Source organism: Urocampus carinirostris, chromosome 18, assembly GCF_059441175.1.
Source record: "Urocampus carinirostris isolate Australia breed hairy pipefish chromosome 18, RoL_Ucar_1.0, whole genome shotgun sequence".
Taxonomy (NCBI): domain Eukaryota; kingdom Metazoa; phylum Chordata; class Actinopteri; order Syngnathiformes; family Syngnathidae; genus Urocampus; species Urocampus carinirostris.
In genome coordinates, this window is record NC_142366.1 from 13,936,666 (window position 1) to 13,958,831 (window position 22,166).

The 22,166-nt window shown below is 40.4% G+C and overlaps 2 protein-coding genes across 5 annotated transcripts in view; one reads left to right on the plus strand and one right to left on the minus strand.

The window, feature by feature from the left end:
* Positions 1–3,024: 3,024 nt before the first annotated feature.
* On the plus strand, positions 3,025–19,616 carry pan3 (poly(A) specific ribonuclease subunit PAN3). 4 transcript variants are annotated; one of them, XM_088322459.1, is made up of 18 exons: positions 3,025–3,610; positions 4,337–4,458; positions 4,661–4,733; positions 6,004–6,074; positions 6,150–6,294; positions 6,366–6,589; positions 6,670–6,774; positions 6,846–6,903; positions 6,972–7,133; positions 7,513–7,629; positions 7,710–7,811; positions 10,200–10,368; positions 12,969–13,056; positions 13,118–13,257; positions 14,880–15,009; positions 16,461–16,525; positions 16,594–16,732; positions 18,260–19,616. In XM_088322459.1, the coding sequence occupies exons 1-18, from the start codon at positions 3,310–3,312 to the stop codon at positions 18,392–18,394; spliced, it is 2,346 nt and encodes a 781-aa protein (XP_088178585.1). In that variant the 5' UTR covers positions 3,025–3,309; the 3' UTR covers positions 18,395–19,616. The 4 variants fall into 4 exon arrangements, with proteins under 4 accessions (XP_088178585.1, XP_088178586.1, XP_088178583.1 ...); XM_088322460.1 differs by having other exon boundaries at positions 10,200–10,365; XM_088322457.1 differs by having other exon boundaries at positions 3,026–3,625.
* A 731-nt stretch (positions 19,617–20,347) lies between these two features.
* flt1 (fms related receptor tyrosine kinase 1) overlaps positions 20,348–22,166 on the minus strand; it is a 49,075-nt gene continuing 47,256 nt past the window's right edge. The window contains exons 26-27 of the mRNA XM_088322462.1: positions 20,700–20,775; positions 20,348–20,626 (exon numbers count right to left, since the gene is read on the minus strand). Of these exons, the coding sequence (XP_088178588.1) occupies positions 20,489–20,626; positions 20,700–20,775 (214 nt within the window). The 3' untranslated portion in view covers positions 20,348–20,488. The remainder of the gene's footprint in view (positions 20,627–20,699; positions 20,776–22,166) is intronic.

A 22,166-nucleotide genomic window follows, 5' to 3' on the forward strand; every position in this document is an offset into this window, starting at 1 on the left:
ATATGCTATAGAGTAGAAGTGTGTTTTAAGTTTAGATTTAAACATTTCTATTGAGGTTGCAGATCGAATCTCAGGGGGAAGAGCATTCCACAGCACCGGGGCCCGGATGGAGAACGCTCTCGAACCTGCAGATCTCTTCTTGGCTCTTGGGATCACTAGTAGACCAGCGTTTTCAGAGCGAATTGATTTCATTAAAATTACCTTTCAGATGCAGATATACTTTATTGTCATTCTTGTACACGTGTATACAGAACGAAATGTCGATACATCTGACCTGCACAGTTTTCTTGGATGTACAGATATAAACAAATGTTGTACTGAGTTAGAGTATTGAAGTACTAATAATATGCTAAATACTTATAGCTATGAATAGTATTATACAGTAGTGCAAAGAGTGCAAGAAGAGCAGCTAACCAGATGTGCAAAAAATGGGCAGTCAGGTAAACAAGTCATTATACAATAACAATAACACTGGAGTACGATAGTGCAGGGGAGAACAGATGTGCAAAGGAGTGGCTAGGTATAAGAGAACTGCCAGTAGTGCAATAAAACAAAACAAACAGATGTACAGATTAGCAGCTGTGTAGGCTTACTGTGTGTGTGATTGACCAATTAACAGTCTAATGGCCAGGGGGACAAAGCTGTTGCAGAACCTGGTGGTCCTGCACCGCACACTGCAGTACATCTTCCCAGAGGCTAGCAGAGTGAACAGTCCATGGTGGGGGTGAGAGGGGTCCCTAATGATGTTCTTGGCTCGGGATAGGCAGCGCTTCTGGCCAATGTCCTGAATGGAGGGAAGAGAAGTCCTGATGATTTTCTCTGCTGTCCTCATCACCCTCCTCACACTACCTCAGTCGGAGGCACTGCAGCCTCCACACCACACAGAGATACAGCTGGTCAGGATGCTCTCTATGGTGCCCCTGTAGAATGTGATAAGGGTGGGTGGGGGCAGGTGGGCTACAGGCCCATTATTTAAATACCATACGGTATTGTCACGACCATTAGGCGCAACGTACTTAAATGTGCAGTCTTGGTTATGTTGGCCATTGCTGTATTTAACACCCACTGAAAGCACACCTTATAATAGAAACCGAGTTTTATATCAAGTCTGCATGTGCTCACTTATTACAATGCTCTCATGGTGTTCTCTACTACGTCCACCTTATAACAACAAAATACACACGTACGTCGCACCTGATAATAGGGCACTAACTGTATATGAAGTCCACGCACCCAGACTTCACCCTTTTTAATTCTCATGTCCTCTACTACATCCACCTTACAAAGACAACATTCACACATAGGGCGCACCTTATAATAGGGCGCTGGCTTTATACTCCATCTGTTATCATGGTGTCCTTTACTACGTCCGCCTCACAACAACAAAACACACACAAGGCTCACCTGAAAATAGGGTGCGGGCTTTCCAGTGGCTGGCGAAACTATTTGGCCCCCTTGAACTTTGTGACCCTTTGCCACATTTCAGACTTCAAACATAAGATATAAAACTAATTTCTTGAGAAGCATCAACAATAAGTGGGACACAATCATGAAGTGGAACACACTTTATTGGATATCTTAAACTGTTTTAACAAACCAAAAACGAAAAAGTGGGTGTGCAAAATTAATCAGCTCCTTTGAGTTAATACTTTGTAGCGCCACCTTTAGTTACGATTACAGCTGCAAGTCGCTTGGGGTATGCCTATCAGTTTTGCACATCGAGAAACTGATACTTTAGCCCATTCCTCCTTGCCAAACAGCTCGAGCTCAGTGAGGTTGGATGGAAAGGGTTTGTGAACAACAGTTTTCAGTTCTTTCCACAGATTCTCAATCGGATTGAGGTCTGGACTTTGACTTGGACATTCTAACGCCTTGATATTTTTTGGGGTGAACCATTCCATTGTAGCTTTTGCTTTATGTTTTGGATCATTGTCTTGTTGGAAGACAAATCTCTGTATCCGTCTCAGGTCTTTTGCGGACTCCGTCAGGTTTTCTTCCAGAATTGTCCTGTATTTGGCTCCATCCATCTTACCATCAACTTTAACTATCTTCCCTGTCCCGGCTGAAGAAAAGCAGGTCCAAACCATGATTCTGCCACCACCATGTTTGACTGTGGGGATGGTGTGTCGAGGGTGATGAGCTGTGCTGTTTTTACCTCGAACATACGTCTTGGATTGTTGCCAAAAAGTTCGATTTTGGTCTCATCTGACCAGAGCACCTTCTTCCACATGTTTGGTGTGTCTCCCAGGTGGCTTGTGGCAAACTTTAAACAACACTTTTTATGGATATCTATAAAAAATGTCTTCCTTCTTGCCACTCTTCCATAAAGGCCAGATTTGTGCATATACGACTGATTGTTGTCCTATGGACAGATTCCCCCACTTCACAGGAATTGAAACTTGTGAATTTTTATGTCATATGAATCTACCCCCTGCAGTTCATCCGGAGTGATCATGGGCCTCGCTTTGTGAACATTTGGGCATGCAGAAGACACAGACCACCCCCTACATCCTTAGAGCAATGGTTTGATGGAACAAATCAACAGCTCACTAACCTGACCTTCGAACACCAGCTGGATTGGGACCAGCACATTGATGATAAATCAAAAATCTATGAGTTTTTTTTTTAATTGCATTACAGAAAATAAGGGACTTTATTACTATCGTCTAATTTTCTGAGATAGTCCTGTATTGCAAATATGTTTACCAGGACCGTAAAGTAGTATTTTTTTCTTTTTCTTTTTTTTTCTGCAGGTGTCTTTTTTTCTTCAGTTTTTTTCCCATGGCGAATGAATGCATTAAAGTAACGATGTCCAAGTTCAGTTATTCACGGTCAGGAACTAACGCAAAATCTCGCGGGAATCACGGAAGTTGGTAAACGATGGAAGGACGTTTAAATAAACGAAATTAGTTACACGCAATCAAGCGTATGTTCAATTAAAATGTGTTTATTTCGTAACACTAATGAAATGAAATATTTTTGTGTAAAAAAACAACAAAAAAACGGGCTCTTACCCACAATGCAAAGCGCCCCCTAAACAGTGAAGGCAAAAACAACAACAGGCTACTAGCTAGTTTCCTCCCTGATATCTCGCTAAGAATGATTTTTGCATTAATGGCGAAAAATAGTCCTTAAACTCAACATGTGGCCCAGTATGTCGACTTAGTGTCGTAGCACATTTTAAAGCAGTTCCGTCGAAGTAGCAAATTGGAGTTTGTGGAAAACGAGGGTTGGGGGAATCGATTGCAAGCTAGCCTGGCTAGCTCCGCGCCTCTCTATGTTCGAACGTCTTTCGGCGGCGGCGGTGCCATGAACAGCGGACTCCCGGCCTCAGCTGCGCTCGGGGGTGCCGGCATACCCAACGTCAAGGTGAAGTTTTGCCGTTACTACGCCAAAGACAAAACCTGCTTCTATGGAGAGGAGTGCCAGTTCCTGCACGAGGACCCGTCCGTGGCCAGCCTCAGCCCCGTCCCGTTGGCGCTACCCGGGGGTGGCGGGACTCCGGCTGGGTATTCCCTCGGCGCTCCGACAGGCTCCGGAGGAGTGAGCGGAGGAAGCGGCGTGCCCAAGAAGAGTGAAGCTATGGGGCCTGCGGGGGCTTCCATGGACGGTTCGTTGCTAGCTAGTGAGTACTGGACTGTGAGGTCATAGCCGACTTTGAGTGCACTTTCCTCGGCCTTGTCCGAAAATCGAGCCCGAGGCTTCAGTGAGGCCTTTTGGGCTTTTTGCTATAGTACAGCACATTTAACCTGTTATTGCAATTGGTGTTGTTTTCTAGGTGCCATGGGTTTCACCTCGCGTCTTTTTAGCGCCGTCATTGGTTCTTTTTGTCATGGAAATGATGCCTTGTTAGCGCGATGGAGGCCTGCCAATGTGACAGCTGTGACAGGAAGCACTTGAAGCTAGCTTAATGGCCACCATTCTTTAGAAAAAGCATTTGCTGAACATTTAACATCAACCACTGTAACATTTTGATTGCTTTAATAATAATATCCAGCAAGCGTGTGTGCATGTTTGCAAACCTCATCTGATGCTCATGTAGCTCAAAGCTAATGTAGTCCTCCACGAGGTAAACTTACTATTTTTTTCTTTCTTCGCTTAGAATTTCTCAGTACAAATAAGCCAATCGTATTTGTCTAATACAATACCTTTACATTATTTAAGATGAGACGTCAAGTGAAACTGCCTGGGGACGTGCTTCACCTCGTGTGCACTTCTAGGACTGTTTACATTTTTTCTCACGAGCTCTGTGATTGGTTACACACGCTGAGGAAGCTTCAAACTTTTGAAACACCTTTTCCTCCACTTGACAGCATCATTTGACCTTTTTTTCCAGTTCCAGGGATGGAAGGAGCGAGTCTGAGCGACGCCAACCTCACCAATTCCTACTTCAGCAGCAGCTTCATCGGAGTGAACGGCTTTGGAAGTCCTGCTGAGTCCAAATACTCCATGATGCAGGTGCTATTTTATGAAATCTTTGGGGAGTTGAGACCAATCTTAGACGAGGAATAAGAATTTTCAAATGCTACTTGACTGTCATGGTCTTAGAAAAGATACATCTGACTGGTCAAATGCTCAAAGAGCTGTTGCCATGTGCACTCAGTGATTTAAACACCAGATTTTAAAAATGTTCATGTTTAATACCTTCATGTCTTTTTAGCGAATAACAACTAGCAGCAGCTCTCCCAGTCTACTCAATGATGTTGCCAATAATTTCAGCCACAGCACTCATGGTGAGTTAACACACCGATATCAATGTTTCCCATAGAATTTTGGCATATCCCGGTGGGTGGACTGTCTAGTGGGTCCCGGCAGACATGGGGACTTGAGACTTAGTGACTTGGACTCGAGTCGACTCGAGTCGCTGTTTTTATGACTTGTGACTTGACTTGGACTTGGCAATCTAAGACTCGGGACTTGACTTGTGACTTGACTTGCCCAAGAAAAAAATACTTGGGACTTACTTGGGACTTGAAGGTGAAGACTTGAGACTTACTTGAGACTTGCACATGTGTGACTTGGTCCCATGTCTGGGTCCCGGGGCGTGCCTTGGGTGTGTCTGGGGGCGTACACAATTTGAAATGATCAAAAAACGTATAAAAGATGCGGAAATCCTATATGTTGACAGGTATGTAATTTTAAAGCACAACTGATGGGAATTCTGGTTCTTTTTAGAGAATCGGTTCTTTGGCTTTTTTGGTTGTATTAACCAATATACTACCAATAATAATGTATTATCCATGAAATTAATTAATTAATACTATATTATTCTAGCCTTTATTTTTCCACTCTAGAGCAAACCTTTAACTAATTAAAACTTTTTATACGAAGCAACTATAAAGTCAAGCAACACAGACTACTTAAAAACAACTACACGACAAAATAAAAAACATTAACTCCTCAGTGCTATATAAAAACTTCAAAACACGAACTTTAAACTATTTACAATTCAAACTCAAGTTAAAATATGTTTGACAAAAACAAATTTGTCTCCTGAATATTGGCAATTAGAAACACAAAGTGTGCTAAGCTTTGAGGGACTGATTCAGATTCTTCTCTGGACAATGCACAATGTTTTGGAGACATTATTATAATTAAAGTCCAAATGAGGTTCATATTCCTTCTTTGACTCCTTTTTTAAAAAAAATTCTTTATTGTCCTTCATATCACAATCTTTTAAACCGCTTCTGTGCAGCATGATCCGTTGAAAAGGGACAATTTAAAAAAAAAAAAAAAAATTCTATCCAAGTTCAGGGTTTTGGGAGGGTATGAGAAACAACATATATTATAGAGAAGAATTTGAGCCTGCAAGAATAGGGCAGAGTCATACAAACCCTCAAGATGTACTGTATACATTTCCAGAAACAAGTGTAACAGCAATTTATACAAATAATAATAAATAATAATAAACATAAAATAAGCATCTTATTAGTGAAAATAACCCCCCCCCTCCCACTGGGTTCTATATTTTTTGTTATTGCAAAACTTTTTTTTTCTGCATAGATCCAGTCAACTCTCCAACATCCTCTTTGTTCAGTGATTTCGGTGCTCTCGGTATTTCCCAAAGGAGGAAAGTAAGAAAAACTATTTTTGAAATCGTCTGCAAGGTGATGGAGAGTATTTTTATGGCAACAACATTTTCCTTTCAGGCCCCCAATCCTACAGCAAGCGAGTTCATCCCGAAAGGAGCTCCGCGAATGGCCACCATGGCGCCGTCTTCAGTCCAGGCGTTCCCCTCGCCTGTTTTTGCCCACCCGGGTCTCAACAGCACCGCAGCTGCCGGTCTGGCTCCAGGTGCCGTTTATTATTTAGCCACCCCTCTTTATGTCCCTTTCTTCTTAACCAAACACGCTATCCGATTTCAGGCATGTCTTTATCGGCGGGTTCGTCTCCCCTGCACTCGCCAAAAATCACCCCACATAGCTCACCCGCCCCACGGCGCCGCAGCCACACCCCCAACCCCAACCCGGTCAACTACATGGTGCCAACCACGGCAGCTGACCCCAGCTCGCACATCATTCAGAAGGAGACTGTGGGGGGCACCACGTACTTCTACACGGACAATACCCCCGCGCCCATGGCTGGGATGGTACGTGGCCGTATGCTTGCATGTTGTCGGTTTTCGTTTCTCAGTAAATAGGAAGCTAAGTCTCTGTAGTTTCACTACAGGTTTTTCCGACCTACCACATCTACCCCCCAACTGCACCCCACGTGGCCTACATGCAGCCTAAAGCCAATGCGCCGTCCTTCTTCATGGCCGATGAACTCCGACAGGTATTTCCCTGTTGCTTTTATCCTTAAAAGTGCTAAAAAAGGTTGATAACATCCTGCCATCCTCCCTTCAGGAATTAATAAATAGACACCTAATCACCATGGCGCAGATTGACCACTCGGAAAACACAGGTGAAAATTCTTAATACAAGGCCAGGGTAGTATTTGTTTGGAATTAATGGAGGCTTCCTTTTGTGTAGACGTACCGTCGGAGGTGGACAGCTACCACAGCCTCTTCCCCTTGGAGGCCTTGCCACCGCCCAACCGCATGCAGAAGACCAGCAACTTCAGCTACATCACGTCCTGTTACAAAGCCGTCAACAGCAAGGACGACCTGCCCTACTGCCTCAGGAGGATACATGGTAACGTCACGCATTCAAAACATGAGCAACATAGAAAGTTAATGTTTAGTTTTATTTTTGGGATTGTTTACATTTTAATAAAAGAAATATCAAGTAATTATGTGCCATATATAAAATTGATAGCCCTTCACACTAATCAGCAACAAAATGGTAGCTTTCAGCTTCAAAAATGTCGGTGACCCCTGTAATACATGATGCTTTTAGCAATTAGAATATATTGTAATGTTCCTGGAAGCAGTCATGTATTACCAAATCACTCCACAACATTCACCAGACAAAAGCTCCCTTTTAATGATATACACACCTTAATTCATGCTCATGGCAAATAAACTGCAATTTAGTTTTAGAAACAACTGATCGATCGTTTGATTTTCATCAGGCTTCCGCCTCGTCAACACCAAATGCATGATGCTGGTGGACATGTGGAAGAAGATCCAGCACTCCAACTCGGTCACTTTGAGGGAGGTCTTCACCACAAAGGCCTTTGGAGACCACTGTAAGGCCAGATCTACTTCTCCAATCATGCGGAAATCAAATGGACTATCACAAAAAAATATGTTTAAACTTTGTGTCCAGCGTTGGTGTTCTCCTACGACTTCCATGCGGGTGCCGAAACCATGTTCAGCCGGCACTTCAACGACCCAGCGGCCGACTCTTACTTCACCAAGAGGAAGTGGGGTGAGTTATTTATTCTTCAATTGAAGCACTTTGTTTTTTTATTCACTTAAGATATGTTTGATGTTTGAAAAAGCAAGTTGTAATTATGTGAGTATTGTTGTGAACCATGCAAGTCTGACCTAAGAAGGAAACTGTGGCTGAAAGTGATCCTTGAAGCAGGTGCTTTTGTCAGCCATGTCAACAGGGAACTAGCATAAAAAAGTAAATGCTACATGGTTAAGTAGTATCATGAGTGCCTTGCCTTCATGGCTGCGATCACTGTTTTTTGCGAGCAATAAAATAAATGCTACAAGAAAAAGCGTTGGCATGAGTGTTTTTCCGTCATGGCCGCTAGCATTATGGTTCTGCTAGCAAAAAAGAAAATGCTCGATAATTAAGCGTTACCGTGAGTGCTTTGACGTCATTGCCACTAGCATTAGGATTTTGCTAGCAAAATATTAAATGCTAAATAATGAGGCATCCTTACTGTCATTATCTCATCTATCTCTATCTCTAATATGATTCTGATTAAGAGATAAAATAATATATTATTTGCTTTATTTCCCACCTCGCTTTGTTAGCTTCATGCTATAATTGTTACCTGTAAAAATTAAATCAAACAGTGTCTTATTTCAAATTGAATCAATCTTTCTACCTTTGATGAATGGTTTAAGGCAAGGAACTACATATTTCCTTTGTATTTATCTTTAATAGTAATGCTATTAAAATGATCAATTTTACTATTGTATTATCATTGTTTTTTTTGTTATTTTTATTATTTGATTTATTAAAATTATATGGCCAATATTTTTTTATATTATAATTTGAAAGCGCCAGTAATTATTTCTTATCGTAATTTTAAGCTATTGTTAGTAACCACTAGTTCAATTTTTTAAATCCACGTTGTCAAAAAGGCAAACCTTTTGAAAGAAGTTGAGAAAATAGTTTACAGGGTTTGTACGATTGCTTGAAATCCTTGAAAATGCTTGAATTTTAATGTGTTTTCAAATTTTGAAAAGTGCTTGAATTTCTGGTGAAATGCTCAATAAGCCTGCTTTAAAATGTCACTGACACTGCTCTCTGGAGCCTTCGCAATGCCATTGCAATTCTTCTTCACTTGTCAATCATGGCAGCGTGTGTTTAATAAGAAAAAAGTTAATTGCATTATTATTATAACTTGGGTCATTTTTTTTCTAAGCACTATGTTGTAAATAATCTTTTTTTCGCTATTGATCCTGAGTCTTTTTTTCCTCTTCAAAATATTCATTACAACACAAAGAGTCCTGTGGTGAGGGGCCCTCTCCCCCTGAGAGGTGAGAATTCTCCCACTGTGGTTCGCTGCGTGTCGTAAGAGGCGACTAAAGTGGAGGGAGCGAGGGGCCTGGGGATCCTCTCCTCTTTATCTCTACCCGCTAAGAGACAGCAAGGCAAAGAAAGGGGGGCGGTAGACCGAAAGGTCCCGCAAGCCCTAGTTATAGGGTCACTAAATGTGAGAGGATGTGGAAGTAAAGCGACTGAGTGGAAGAAAGTGGAGATCGGAAGGATGATGACTAAAAGGAAGGTTGATATGTTAGGCTTGAGTGAAACTCAAGAGTATGCTATTCTATTGCATGGCATTGTCCTATGAAGCTTCATTGCTCCCTATGGAACAGGCGCATGATACACTTAAACAGGGCACGATGAAATCTGTTTTTGTGCAAGGATTATGTATCAATTATGGGCCATGCAAAAAAATGAAAGGAGCGTTTTCGCAGTGGTCAATTGTAAATCCTGCAATTGAAAATGTAAGCTACTTATTACCATCATTTTCCCCAAAATCTATATGGGGAGAGATTTGTCTCAAATATATTGACGCATGTATTGTTCAGTCCTACAAACATGAGTTTTAGATCTTCAGTAAATCACAAATATATCTGGATAAATGCACGCACAAGATTAAAAATTGCAGATATATTTGTGGCTCTGCAGAATACATGATTCACACTGTAGTTCTTCTTTAAATGGGACAGAAGAAATTGGAAAATTGATTTGAAAGTCTTCAAAAAACGCTTGAATTGGGCCATGAAGTAAGGTTACAAATCCTGCATTCAATTTGTGTTCAACCCATAAGCATTCATGCTAGTTATTGTATTTGTTATATGTTTGCTTAAATTATTTTGAAAACTAAATGAAAGTTTCAAACACCATAACATTGGGCTACGCATGTTATTCTCCAAATAACATTTTCGAGATTTTGTAAGCGTCTATCGAAATTCTGTTTTCAATTCCTCCCCGAGCACTTTTGTGAAGCTTACTTTACCTGTAAAAACAAAACAAGATATGGAAGTTGTGGGTTTGCATGTCACCCCTTTCCTTAAGCTGCGTTAGCACGATACAATAGAAAAAATCTCTGTGTGTTTGTGTGTGTAGGTCCACACGAGCCCCCTCCGCCCCGGCAACACGCCGGTCTCCTACCCGAATCGCTCATCTGGGCCTATATCGTGCAGCTGAGTTCGGCCCTGCGCACCATTCACACGGCGGGCCTGGCCTGCCGCGTTATGGACCCCAGCAAGATCCTCATCACCGGAAAAACCAGGTTGCTTCTCTCATGCAGTTTCTTACTTATCCTCTGCCTCAATACTGTAAACCCCCTGTGATACACAAATCCGTTCTGAGGTGTATAGAAAGGGATAGAAACCAATGGTGACTATTTCCCAACCTCTGTTACCTTGGGTAAAATTATGAAAATAATATGAACGTATACAGACGCTCCCCTACTTACGACCATTCGACGTACGATAAACGGTAGATACGAACGTTTTTTCGGGATGCCAAAAAATATACGGACATTGCTGTAAGTTAGATTTTCTATTATGTGTACCTTTTTTTGAGTACAGGACATTAGTGTAGTGCTTCTTTCCGCCGCTACCAGCGTGTGGCGCTGTGAGAGCTCACCCAGCATCCACCCCGAAGAAGAAATCCGCTTCCTCTTCCTAGTTCGTGTGTAAACATTCTATACTGTATCTCCAGCACGCTAAGAACTTCTTCATATTTATTTTTTAATATCTCATGCATCCATTCATTATGGTTGCTGGAAAGAAGATGCGAGCCGTTTCATTTTATATGAAAGCGGAATAAGAAAGCTTGATGCCGTTGAGAAAATGGTGGTATTTTTCAGCCACTTTTTAACACTGAGGAGGAAGTCGCCTAACTCTTGAAGCTCATCTTCCAAAAGTAAGTTAAACTCAACTTTATTTATCTTTATAGAGCATATTATTTTATGAAATGTTTATTTTTTAGTACACAACAATACAGGTTACTTCTACAAGCCTTAAACATACTTGTATAAACCTTAAACATACAAAATGTAGCACTGAAGTAACTTACAAACAAATTCAACTTACGAACGATCATTCGTAAGTAGGGCAGCGTCTGTACAGTAAGTAACATTAATGCGTAATATGAGTTCACGGATCCCATAACTGCCAGAGTCGTTCGCATCACTTCCTGTGGCGTGTCTTGGGGAAAAATACAGCCTAGTGGCGCTCATTTCTCTCCAGGCTGTTTTTTTTTCGTGTCAGGATTTCCTCCCCTATATAAAACAGATTAGAAGTAGCAGGGAAGCCTGATCTGACTCATATACAGCACTTTCATCATTTGATTGCCGTCGTTTGTTGGCTTAGAGATTAGCCAGAACTTTGCATTGACAGGCAGCGGCGTGTGACATTACCCATCGCTCCTACGGGTGCTTGAAAACCTTGAAAATGCTTGAATATTTTATGTTATGTTCTCAAGGTTTTAAAAGTGTTGACATTTTTGGTGAAGTGCTCGTAAATGTTTGAAATTGTTGCCATGTTTTTCGGCAGTTTGACTCAAAAGAACATGTATTAAATGAAGAAAATTGATGCTTACACAGCTCTTTGGTAGCTTAACTTTGCCATTGCATTTCATCTTCCCTTGCTATTAACGGCAGCTGGCATTAGTTTATATGGCATTGTCCAGTCAAGCCTCTTCACCCTCTAGAGTCGCTCTGATTACCAGTTCAGGTTTACAGCGGCTTAGTTCACAGAAAATTTAACTTGAGAAAAATTTACTGTTGGTTTGCATTGTTAGTGTTGGTGGGATCAATAACGTCACCTAATTGATATTTATTATTATTATTAATCATATTTTTTTTACAGTACTGGAGAAATTCGAAAATAGGCTTTGGAAATCCTTAAAAAGTGCTCGAATATGGCCATGAAAAAGGTGTACAAACCCTGAATACTATTACTAGATCCTAAATCACTGAGAAAAAAATATTATGCAAGTATGATTCAATATAATTTTAAATCAATATGGATATTAAGTAAAAATGAAATTCTATCTACCCTTGGTGTGACGTAACTTGAGCTGGTCGAGTGGAGTAGCAGTGGGATGCAGAAAGGGGGTTACAAATGCCCTAATTGGAAATCGAAACTATTATTTAAACTTACTTTTGTGAGGATTGTCATGTCCTTATGCAATAATTGTCTCTTTAGTTTTAATGGTCCTTATCATCTTATTAGTTACAGCCATGCAACTTAACAAGTGTAGCCATTTATGTGCCTTCTTTGTCTTTCTTGACAAATGCCAGCTTTGTTTACATGGTTATCATGTTTTTGCTTCCCTGAAGCATCCCGGGAAGACTTGGAACCATAATGGAGTACAGTAAAAAAAAAAAAAAAAATATAAGGTCATGCAACTTTGTGTGAGCAGCCATTCACATGCCCTCTTTATATTTATTAATATCGCAATCTTCGTTTCCATGGTTGTTTTAACTTTTAGCGTCACGGCAAACCTCGAAAAAATTGTGAATACAGTGCAAAAAATACAATATTGTATAACCATCTTGCAAAGTCTATAAGAGGCAAACGGGATTCAGAACTAAATGGAGAGCAAAATGCATTATTAGAGGTTGTTTCATAACACTATGACGCAAACCAATAGCAGGCCAGCATTTTATATGACATTGAACAATAACAGGAGACATAACATGTCATATGCAATAACACCACAAAGTTTTAATTTTTTACGCGTTTCGGGTGCGCGATTTGTTGTTGTAAAGTGAGGAGGGGGGGGGGGCATCCTATTCCAGTGAAATGTCAAAAGGCGGAGACGCTGTATCCCGGGGTCTACTGTATAACACCGTTATTAACCAATGACTGATTGACTCTGTAGGTTACGCGTGAACTGCGTGGGCGTGTTCGATGTTTTAACGTTTGACAACAGTCAGACTAATCATCTGGCCTTGATGCCACAATACCAGGTAACATCCTCGATTTTGTCATCATCTTCATCCTGACCAACTTGGACTGGTGCTTTTCCAGCAAGCCGACCTGGTGTCACTGGGCAAAGTGGTTCTGGCGCTGGCCTGCAACTCGCTGGCCGGCATCCAGAGGGAGAACCTGCAGAAGGCCATGGAGTTGGTGTCCATCAACTACTCCTCGGACCTCAAGAACCTTATTCTGTAAGGAAAGTCCTTGTGCTATGGCTTATAAAGCAGTGTTTTTTTTTCCTTATGAGATCGAATAGTAATTAGTTCATTAACCCCAACCTGCAGAAAACAGAGTTTGGGGATGTTTCATAATGTTTATTTCATTCAACAAAGATTAACATTATAACATCTGCTTTCAGCATAAAATGAATCAATTCTTTCATAAATGTATGCAGTATTATTAAATTGTAATGATGCATTTCCAATCTAATTCACCGCATTTTCCGGCCTATAATCCGCACCTATGGGTGCGCTTTCAATTTTCTGACGAATATGTTTTTCAGGTGGCACCTTTTAGTCCACAAAATGCTAACATTATTTTAACTTTTTTTTAATGGACGATGCAAAGTTTTCATTTTCTTAAAATTATTATTATTTTTTTTACATGACGACATGCATGTTTAATATTATTGATAGGTTTAAGCTAAGTCGTGTTTATTTGTATGGGCCTTAATCAAGAGAAGTCTCAAAGGGCTGCACAAACTACTAATCCCCTGATCTTAAAATCTCCATAGAAGATCCTTGGTTGTATTCATATCCTGCCAGGGCCATCACAACCCGAAACAAGCACAGGAAACTGAAAAAAAACCCAATATTGTTAAATAATAAATATTTTGTAAATGTGTTGCTGCTTACGTCATTGCACAATGCTTCATTATATTATTGTTCTGGTGCACTTATGACACAGGACAGTATCCTAGCACTACTTTGTAAGTTTTTGCCTATTTATTCAAACATTCTTTTTTTAATCATGTTTATTTGCATAGCCCATAATCACAAGGAGTCTCAAGGGGCTCCAGAATATTGCAAACTACAGACTATTACTACACCATCCCCTGATCTTAAACCTACATGAGGGTAAGGAAAAACTCAAAAACGTCGTCATGAGGAAATAACCACACAAGAGGTAATCCCCCTTCCAAGATAACCAGGCTGCAATGGATGTCAGAAAACAAATTAAAATAAATAACTGTTAGATAAATCATTGAGAATTGTTTGAGATTGAAAAAAAGCTTTTTGGAAATAGTATTTTGATCTAATATTAAAGCGATTATTTATAGATAAGACAAAATGTAACAAAAATGTGTAACTGTGAAAAGTTGTGTTGACAAGTGAGTTATATTAAAAAATATATTTCCCCCCCAAAATGACGGTATGCAATAATCTGTAGTCTGTGCAGCCCTTTGAGACTCCCTGTGATTAAGGGTGTCACAAATAAACATGACTTGATATCTTTCAGGACAACTTTCTGTTTTCTCCATTCTCTAACATTTTTCTCTAGTAGCATGACTAAAAATAGCGTGTTAATAAGATAAAATGTCATGCCTTTTTGTATGACATCCATAACACCGGTGATTTATAGGTTAGGATTTGGCCCTCACACTACCAGGACCCAGGTTCGATTCCTGTTGAGTCCTATCTTTTGCGACGGTGGTCGGCGATATTTTTCACCTCATCAAATGAAAGAAATCTCGTGTATAATGCGCACCCAAACTGAATTTTTTTTAGGTAAATCATAAAAATGTGCATTATACACAAACTCTGTACTAATCACTTGTAATGATTTCAAAAGTTTTTTTTCCCCCCTCTGACAGGTATCTGCTGACAGAACAGTCCCGCCTCCGCAGCGTGAACGACATCATGCCGATGATCGGCGCTCGTTTTTACACGCAACTCGATGCGTCGCAGATGAGGAACGACGTCATCGAGGAAGACCTGGCCAAGGTGAGCATACCTGTCACCTGATTGAGGACAGGTAGTGAGGACATCATGATGGATGGTAGTAACCCAAGTAAACAGTGGACGAGGCCAATAAATAGATCAACAACAACATAAACGGCTATACTGTTCAACACCATTATTGTGTAGCTGTCGGATGAGGTGGCTCACCTTGTCGAAAAGCACAAAGAGCGCCATTTTGAGAAACTGAGGATAGCAGGGTTAGCTTACCGACCCATACCTTCTTCCTCCTGACATTCACAGATTTAACCAAATTGTCCAATCTGCCTGACTTCAGTCCTTACGATCTGTCCACTATATTGTAAATGGTGTATCCCCATACACCCACAGATGTCATCTTTTGGGGAATGTAATAGAAGAATAAGGCTGCAGCATAATTGCACCTCGAATACTTGTAGAAATCCCTTTTGAGCAAGTTGAAAATACAGAAACCCCTCGATACTTAGTGCTTCACTTATCGCTGGTTCACTCCTTTGCGGGGCAAAAAAGTTTAAATAAGAAAATAAAGATCAGGACAAAAAACATCACTCTTGGCATTGCCAATGTCGATTGGTCAATTCATATTATAGCGTCTATCGCACTGTATTATGACCAGGGTTGTGTAGGGTTACTTTAACTTGATTACTTTCAATTACGTTTGGATGACTCCAATACCAAATATGCTCATAAAAGACAAAAGAAACTAAATATGAATAAAATAACTAAATTTTGTGCAGGCTTGGGGAGTAACGGAATACATGGAACGGCAAAAATGTTGGCAAGCTGTTTGGATTTATTGTCATTTTGTTTCTGTCGCATTTGATGTTAGTTTTGCCGGAGATCAAAGCCAGGAGAGAAAGCTTACCACGTGTTGTGAGCCGTAATTTTATTCATATTTAGTTTATTTTGTCTTTTATAAGCATATTTGGTATTGGAGTCATCCAAAAGTAATTGAAAGTAATCAAGTTAAAGTAACCCTACCCAACCCAGATTGTGACCAAACACCTGCTTTCTTCTCTCTGCATCCCGCGAAAGGTTTGTTCTCGCTTTCTTTCGTGGCTACAGTTGCACTAGCTAACTTATTGGTAACACATTGAGTGTCTTTGACATGACTCTTTACCTACTTAATATAAATTTGCTCGGAAATATATAAACCATACCTTGTAGGATTGTTGTAGTATTTCTGTAGCATTCTTGTAACATTGTGGTAGTACTTCTGTACGTCTGTAGTACTGTTGCAGTACGATTTTTGTATTAAAAGACATGAAGGATGCTGAAATCATTGTTTACTTGAGACTTATTTCCACAAATATTTGTTTGAATTCTGCATAGACCGCTTTGCTTTGAATAAATGAGTGCTGTATTGTGTTTTATAAGGGGAATCGTTTCTGAGCTGATGTCGACAGGTATGCAAACATGCTAGCGTGACGGCTAAAGAGCACGTGTATTTTTTGCAGGAAGTACAAAATGGTCGCCTCTTCCGCCTGCTCGCCAAGCTGGGCACCATCAACGAGAGACCGGAGTGAGTCTTATGATTTGAATTTCTATCCGTCTCGAAACCGAATTGCTTAAAAAGGGGCCAAATGTCAGGTTCCAGAAGGACCCCACGTGGTCTGAAACGGGGGACCGCTACCTGCTGAAGCTTTTCCGGGACCACCTCTTCCACCAGATCACAGAGACCGGCACGCCCTGGATCGACCTCAGCCACATCGTCTCCTGCCTCAACAAAGTCAGTACTACTACAAATACTCGCTTTCTCTGGGGGAGTAAATCATCTTAAAATATCTTAAAGCAAGTATTAGGACTGCACGATGAACCGAAATCTAATCGACATTGCGATTTGACGTAATGCGATTGTGTAGTCGCAAAACAGCTTTTTTTCTCAAGGATTTATAGACAGCAACCCTATCGAAGTTCCCCAGCAGAGGTCGCTGTTTACTTCTTAATAATCCTGTAACATTTGCTTTAAATCTCAAACGAGACGTACCCAAAGTAAACGAAATGCTGTTGAACTGGTTTTGTCCTCTTTTGAAAAGTAAGACTCTGAAGTTCTGTCCCCAACGGAAATAATCACTGCGAGTGCTACTAAATTGAGCAATCTAAGGCTTTTATTCTCACCTGATTTTTTTTTAATAACATGTAAGATTGAGTGTAGGATGGGCATCATAGCTGGAAAACAACTGGGACGAATGCATGAAGCTTTAACTAGTCCCGGGTCAAATTTGTTCACAATTTGAAGAACTAAACTATAGTATTTTAGACATTTTTCCTAGGGTATGTCTAGGCGTTTCCCAAAGTGGCCATTTGGAGACTCTAAAAAGACCAGTCACGTCTGTGCTTCAAAAGTCTGAGCGCTCGCATGCGGGTTAAAGCATGTCACTAGAATGAACCCTTGGGTGCATACGTGGGATCAAAAATGACCCCATGGGTTGTTATTCTTCAAAATTTAAAAAATAAAAAAAGTAATCCTATCATATGCTAGGTATTACTCTTAAAACACGTGTATGACATTATTATTTTTCTCCACTCATGGAAGAGTGTATCAACCGGTAGGTCATGCATCCAAGAGTTAACCACTCAAAACGCACTTTTTTAAAATTGAAAATGCATCGAAATTGCAATACTGGTCAGAAAAAAAACAATTGCAATTAGGTTTTCCCCAAAACTCTGCAGCCCTAGTGCGTACAATACAGCAACCCCTAGTAGTGTAAAAATACAATCAAAAACATGCACTACCCCATAAACAAACTTTTAGGTTTACAAATGTTTATATTACACGACCTGAAGAATATGACATGTTGGGCGGCCATCTTCTACAGAAGCCCAAACAACCCTTTTGCAAAGCTATCTTGGCCCGGTGCTTGGAGCACTTAATGCTCACTGCTCATAGCTATGTTACAGAGTCCCGTTACTTTGGCTTCTGTGACTATTTGACAACAGTTTCTCTCTCTAGCCACTCCTGTCAGCCACTTGGCAGTAGGCTATAAAGACAAAATATGTAACTTAGCATTTTAAAACAGGAATTTCATATTTCACTTTCATGCTGATACAGAAACTATAAAAGTACAACTACAAAAATATTTCTGAAATATATATTTTTTTAAATTATACAAATACAAGTCCATTAATTCTATAAGAATATGACTAGAAATATCACATACAACAACAGTAATTCTACAAAAATATCCTAAATAGCGGCCAAACCTGCCCCTGACTCAAAAGTTTCAAGAAATGGTTGTGGTTTTGTGGCCCCCAGCTGGACGCAGGCGGACCAGAGAAGATCAGCCTGGTGTCCCGGGACGAGAAAAGCGTCCTGGTGGTGACCTACTCGGACCTGAAACGCTGCTTCGACAGCACCTTCCAGGAGCTGCAGGCGGCCGGCTCGCTGTAGCGCCGCCCGCTGTCTGCCATTGCACTATGGCGGCGGGGCACTTTGCTTCCAGAGACTTTTCAACATCAGCAGTTTTTGCCGGAGGGGGTGGGGGGGCAGGAAGTCACGTACACTGTCCACGGGGAAGGTTTTTTTTCATCTCCTTTAAGATGATTTTTTTTTTTAATCTTTCTTAAAAGAACAACCCTGCAAGCTGGATTTATGAACTTTTGGGACAGCAATTTCTTTTAAAATGGACTGAAGTGAGCTGCAGGTTTTCCTGCTTTTATCCTTGTTGAGGGAAAAGGGAAGGATTGGAGGAGAATGCACTAAGATATTAATTTTCCCGGGATTATTCTTTTCGTGCAAATGAATTCCCGACCGGGCAGACACTCGTGCACAAAATTGACATTTTTTTAAATAGGTGCCCCTACGCTGACCCCATCGAGGAAAGGCCAAACCGCTGAGGTGTGGGCAGGTATTACCAGATAACCCCCCCGCCCCCCTTCTTTACCGATTATATTGATTTACGGCCTCCCCCCACTGTTTGGCAGCTGCCTCTTCACGGAATGTCGCTAGCTTTATTTTTTTAAACTGCTTTTCTGCGTCAAAACCTTCACTTTATCTGTGGACCAATGCCAGCAAAGAAAAAGGTGACGGAATAATAAACACAGGAGACAATAAATGAGAGCACTCTCAGACATACACCTGCCCCTCCCGATGAATGAATGTCATCGGCTCGATTGTTCATAGCGCTCTTTATGTATGAGAGGTTTGAGAAGAAAATCATACTTGCTCTCATACTCTCACATGCACAACCACTACTCTCCCGAAGACAGTTCTATTCTCACACATACTACTATACTCAGTAGTAGTGTGTGTGTGTGTGTGTCAGAGTATAGTGTTAGTATAATGGTGTGTGTGCATGTATATGCCTGTGTGAGAGCAAGTGTATTTTCTTCTTAAACATCCTCTCATACCTCTGTTTTTATGCGCTCTTTCAATCTTATTTCCCAGTCTCCTTTGCCCGAAACGGATCAGAACCTGAAAGAAACTCATCGGGTTTTGATGCCGTTATCTCATGTACAAAGAAGAAACATTGGACGAATGTGGTGCTTAACACACTCCTCGAGCAACCGTTTCTATTTTTTTTTAATCCCCACCTAACCCTCATGTTCCAATGTCTCAAACTTTGCAATATTTGGGTGTACAGCAGTATTTTAATAAAGAATTCAAAAATAAATCAGGTTTGAATGTTTTTTTAAAAAGACATTTGCATGAAACACTGTTTAGGATGGGTAGCCCTTTAGCAATGTAATTAAGATTTTACTGTAATATTTAAAGTTTCCGACTCGTGTTTACAGTTGGGTTATTGACCTTAAAATAAGGTTTTAAATTGTTACTAGGGTTTGAAAGCATGCATTTTTGGGTTTTCTGGCTAGGGTTAGGGTCCTGAGACTAAGCTTTTCTAGAGTTTCCTGCAGGGTTTTAACTAACGAAAGAGTGGAATCCATTGCTAGGGTTTAGAAGTAGGGTTATGGGTTAAAAACTAGGGATTGAAAGTGTTTAACGTTTCAAACTAGAGGCTTGAAACCAATGATTAAAAGCATTTGTAGGGTTCACAACTAGGTTTTGGAACTGAGACTTCATTTGTAGGGTTTTCAGATAATGTTTATAACTAGGGTTATGGGTCTCAAATTAGTGTTTAAAGTGTTCCTTGCAAGTTTTAGGATTGAAAGGAGGCATAAAAAGTGTTTCTATGGTTTACAGTTAGTCTTTGGAGGGTTAAAAGCATTTGTAAAGTTCCGAACTAGGGGTTAGCCCTAAAACTAGGGTCTTAAATCAATCCTAGGGTTTCCAACTAGGTTTAAGGGCTTGAACCTACATATTTAAAGTCTTTCTTGCTAGGGTTAGTGCCTGAAACTAGAGTTTAAAAGCAATTTTTAGCATTGTGAGTGTATTTTGAATTGTATATGTATATTATAGCTAGCATAAAACACCAGGATCCTTTTCTACTTGTTAGCACACAAACTACCGAGATAAATATTTTAAATCATTACATTTCAAGTTAAAATAATTAACTTCAGACCGAACTATCGATTATTAAGGGAAGTGCTAAAGGGAGGAGCACATAGTGTTGTGACTGAGAACAGAGGACCTGTCGCCATGGAAATTCCAAGCCTCTTCGGTGTCTTTCCTCCAGGATAGGCCCTGCATTTCCTCAGATGGTAAGACCATGCCGCTGTCACCTTCCTGGAACACAAGGCTCGTTTTTGACTTTCTTGAAATCTGGTGTGGGGTTTCTTGAGTGTGTACGTTTCCTCACTTCTAATCCGTGCCGTTCGTCCTCTGAGCGCGTCTCCTCAAATGTGTTTGGAGCGGCCATTGCAGCATGCATGTAACTGTTCAGAAGTAGTATACAGGGTCATTTTAGAGTCAACTTTGTTTGAACAAATTAACAAATTATTCTATGTATAATGCTCTTTTTTTTTACCTAAAAATAAGTTCAAGCCTTTTTTGACATGACTTGCCAACTTGTTTTTTTGGCGTACTAACCATGTAACAGCATTTGCTTTGTGTAGCGCTGTCTTAACTTTTTGTTTTATAGACCTTAGTTTCCTGCACTCTTACTGCCACACCATTGGTTGAAACAGTTGCCCACTTACTAGTTCAACCCATCAATTGCCACCAGCTGCCAATCAGCTAGACAGTATAAAAATACCCTGTTTTTTTGCAGTTTCCTCTCTTTTGTTTACCCGGTTTTTGCAGCCATCCGATGCACACCTACAACCTGGTATGGTGGTATTTGCAGGTCTGACACAGGCCTCTATTCGTGCGACACAAAGGATATACTTTGTTATATGCCGCCATTGTACTTTAATGTTTAGAGCAGTATACTGTAGTTAGTAACTTTCTGTTACTGGGGGGAATTGGTTAGGTGGTTTAGCTGATTCCCTTCTGAGGCATTTTTATTAAGTTATTTTGTTTGACATACTGCCGCTAGTCCATTGGCCTGGTTTTGCATAGTTTTGTTACTCTACTTTATGTTACTCAATATATCTACTTTTTTGTTACACTTAACTTGTATTTGGCTCAATTTTTTTGCTCCAGCGCACTCAGGCACACATTTTCTGTTACATGTCATTTAAAACCTGGCATCACCTCGGCTTAGCGAGTTAAAACAAACCCCTTTTGTTTTATTCTCAATATAATAACACCTTTTTTTGACATGTCAAATACATGAAAGGTGTTAGCTTGTTATAAAAATACACATACGGGTTTAGTACGACGAAGGAAAAAAACACGTGAGGGGTTCATAATCGTAACAGATGCTCTCCTACTAACGACCATTCGACTTACAAAAAAACTGTAGTTACAAACATTTTTTTCGGTATGTCGAAAAATATCTGGACATTGCTGCTGTAAGTTAGATTTTGTATTGCATGCACCTTTTTTCGAGTACAGGACATTACTGTAGTGCTTCTTTCCGTTGCTACCAACGTGTGGCGCTGTGAGAGGTCACCCAGCATCTATCCCGAAGAATAAAAATCCGCTTCCTCTTCCTAGTTTCGTATGTAAGCATTCTATGCAGTCTATGTCTAAACTATCTCCAGCGCGAAAAGAACTTTGACATTTTTATTGTTTAATATCACAAGCATCCAATATGGATTGTGTAAAGTATAAAGAGGCGAGCCGTTTCTTTTGAAATGAAAGCAAAATAAGAAAGCTTGATACGGTTGAGAAAACGGTTTGATAGCTTTTTTTGGGCCACTCTCCAACACCGAGGAGGACC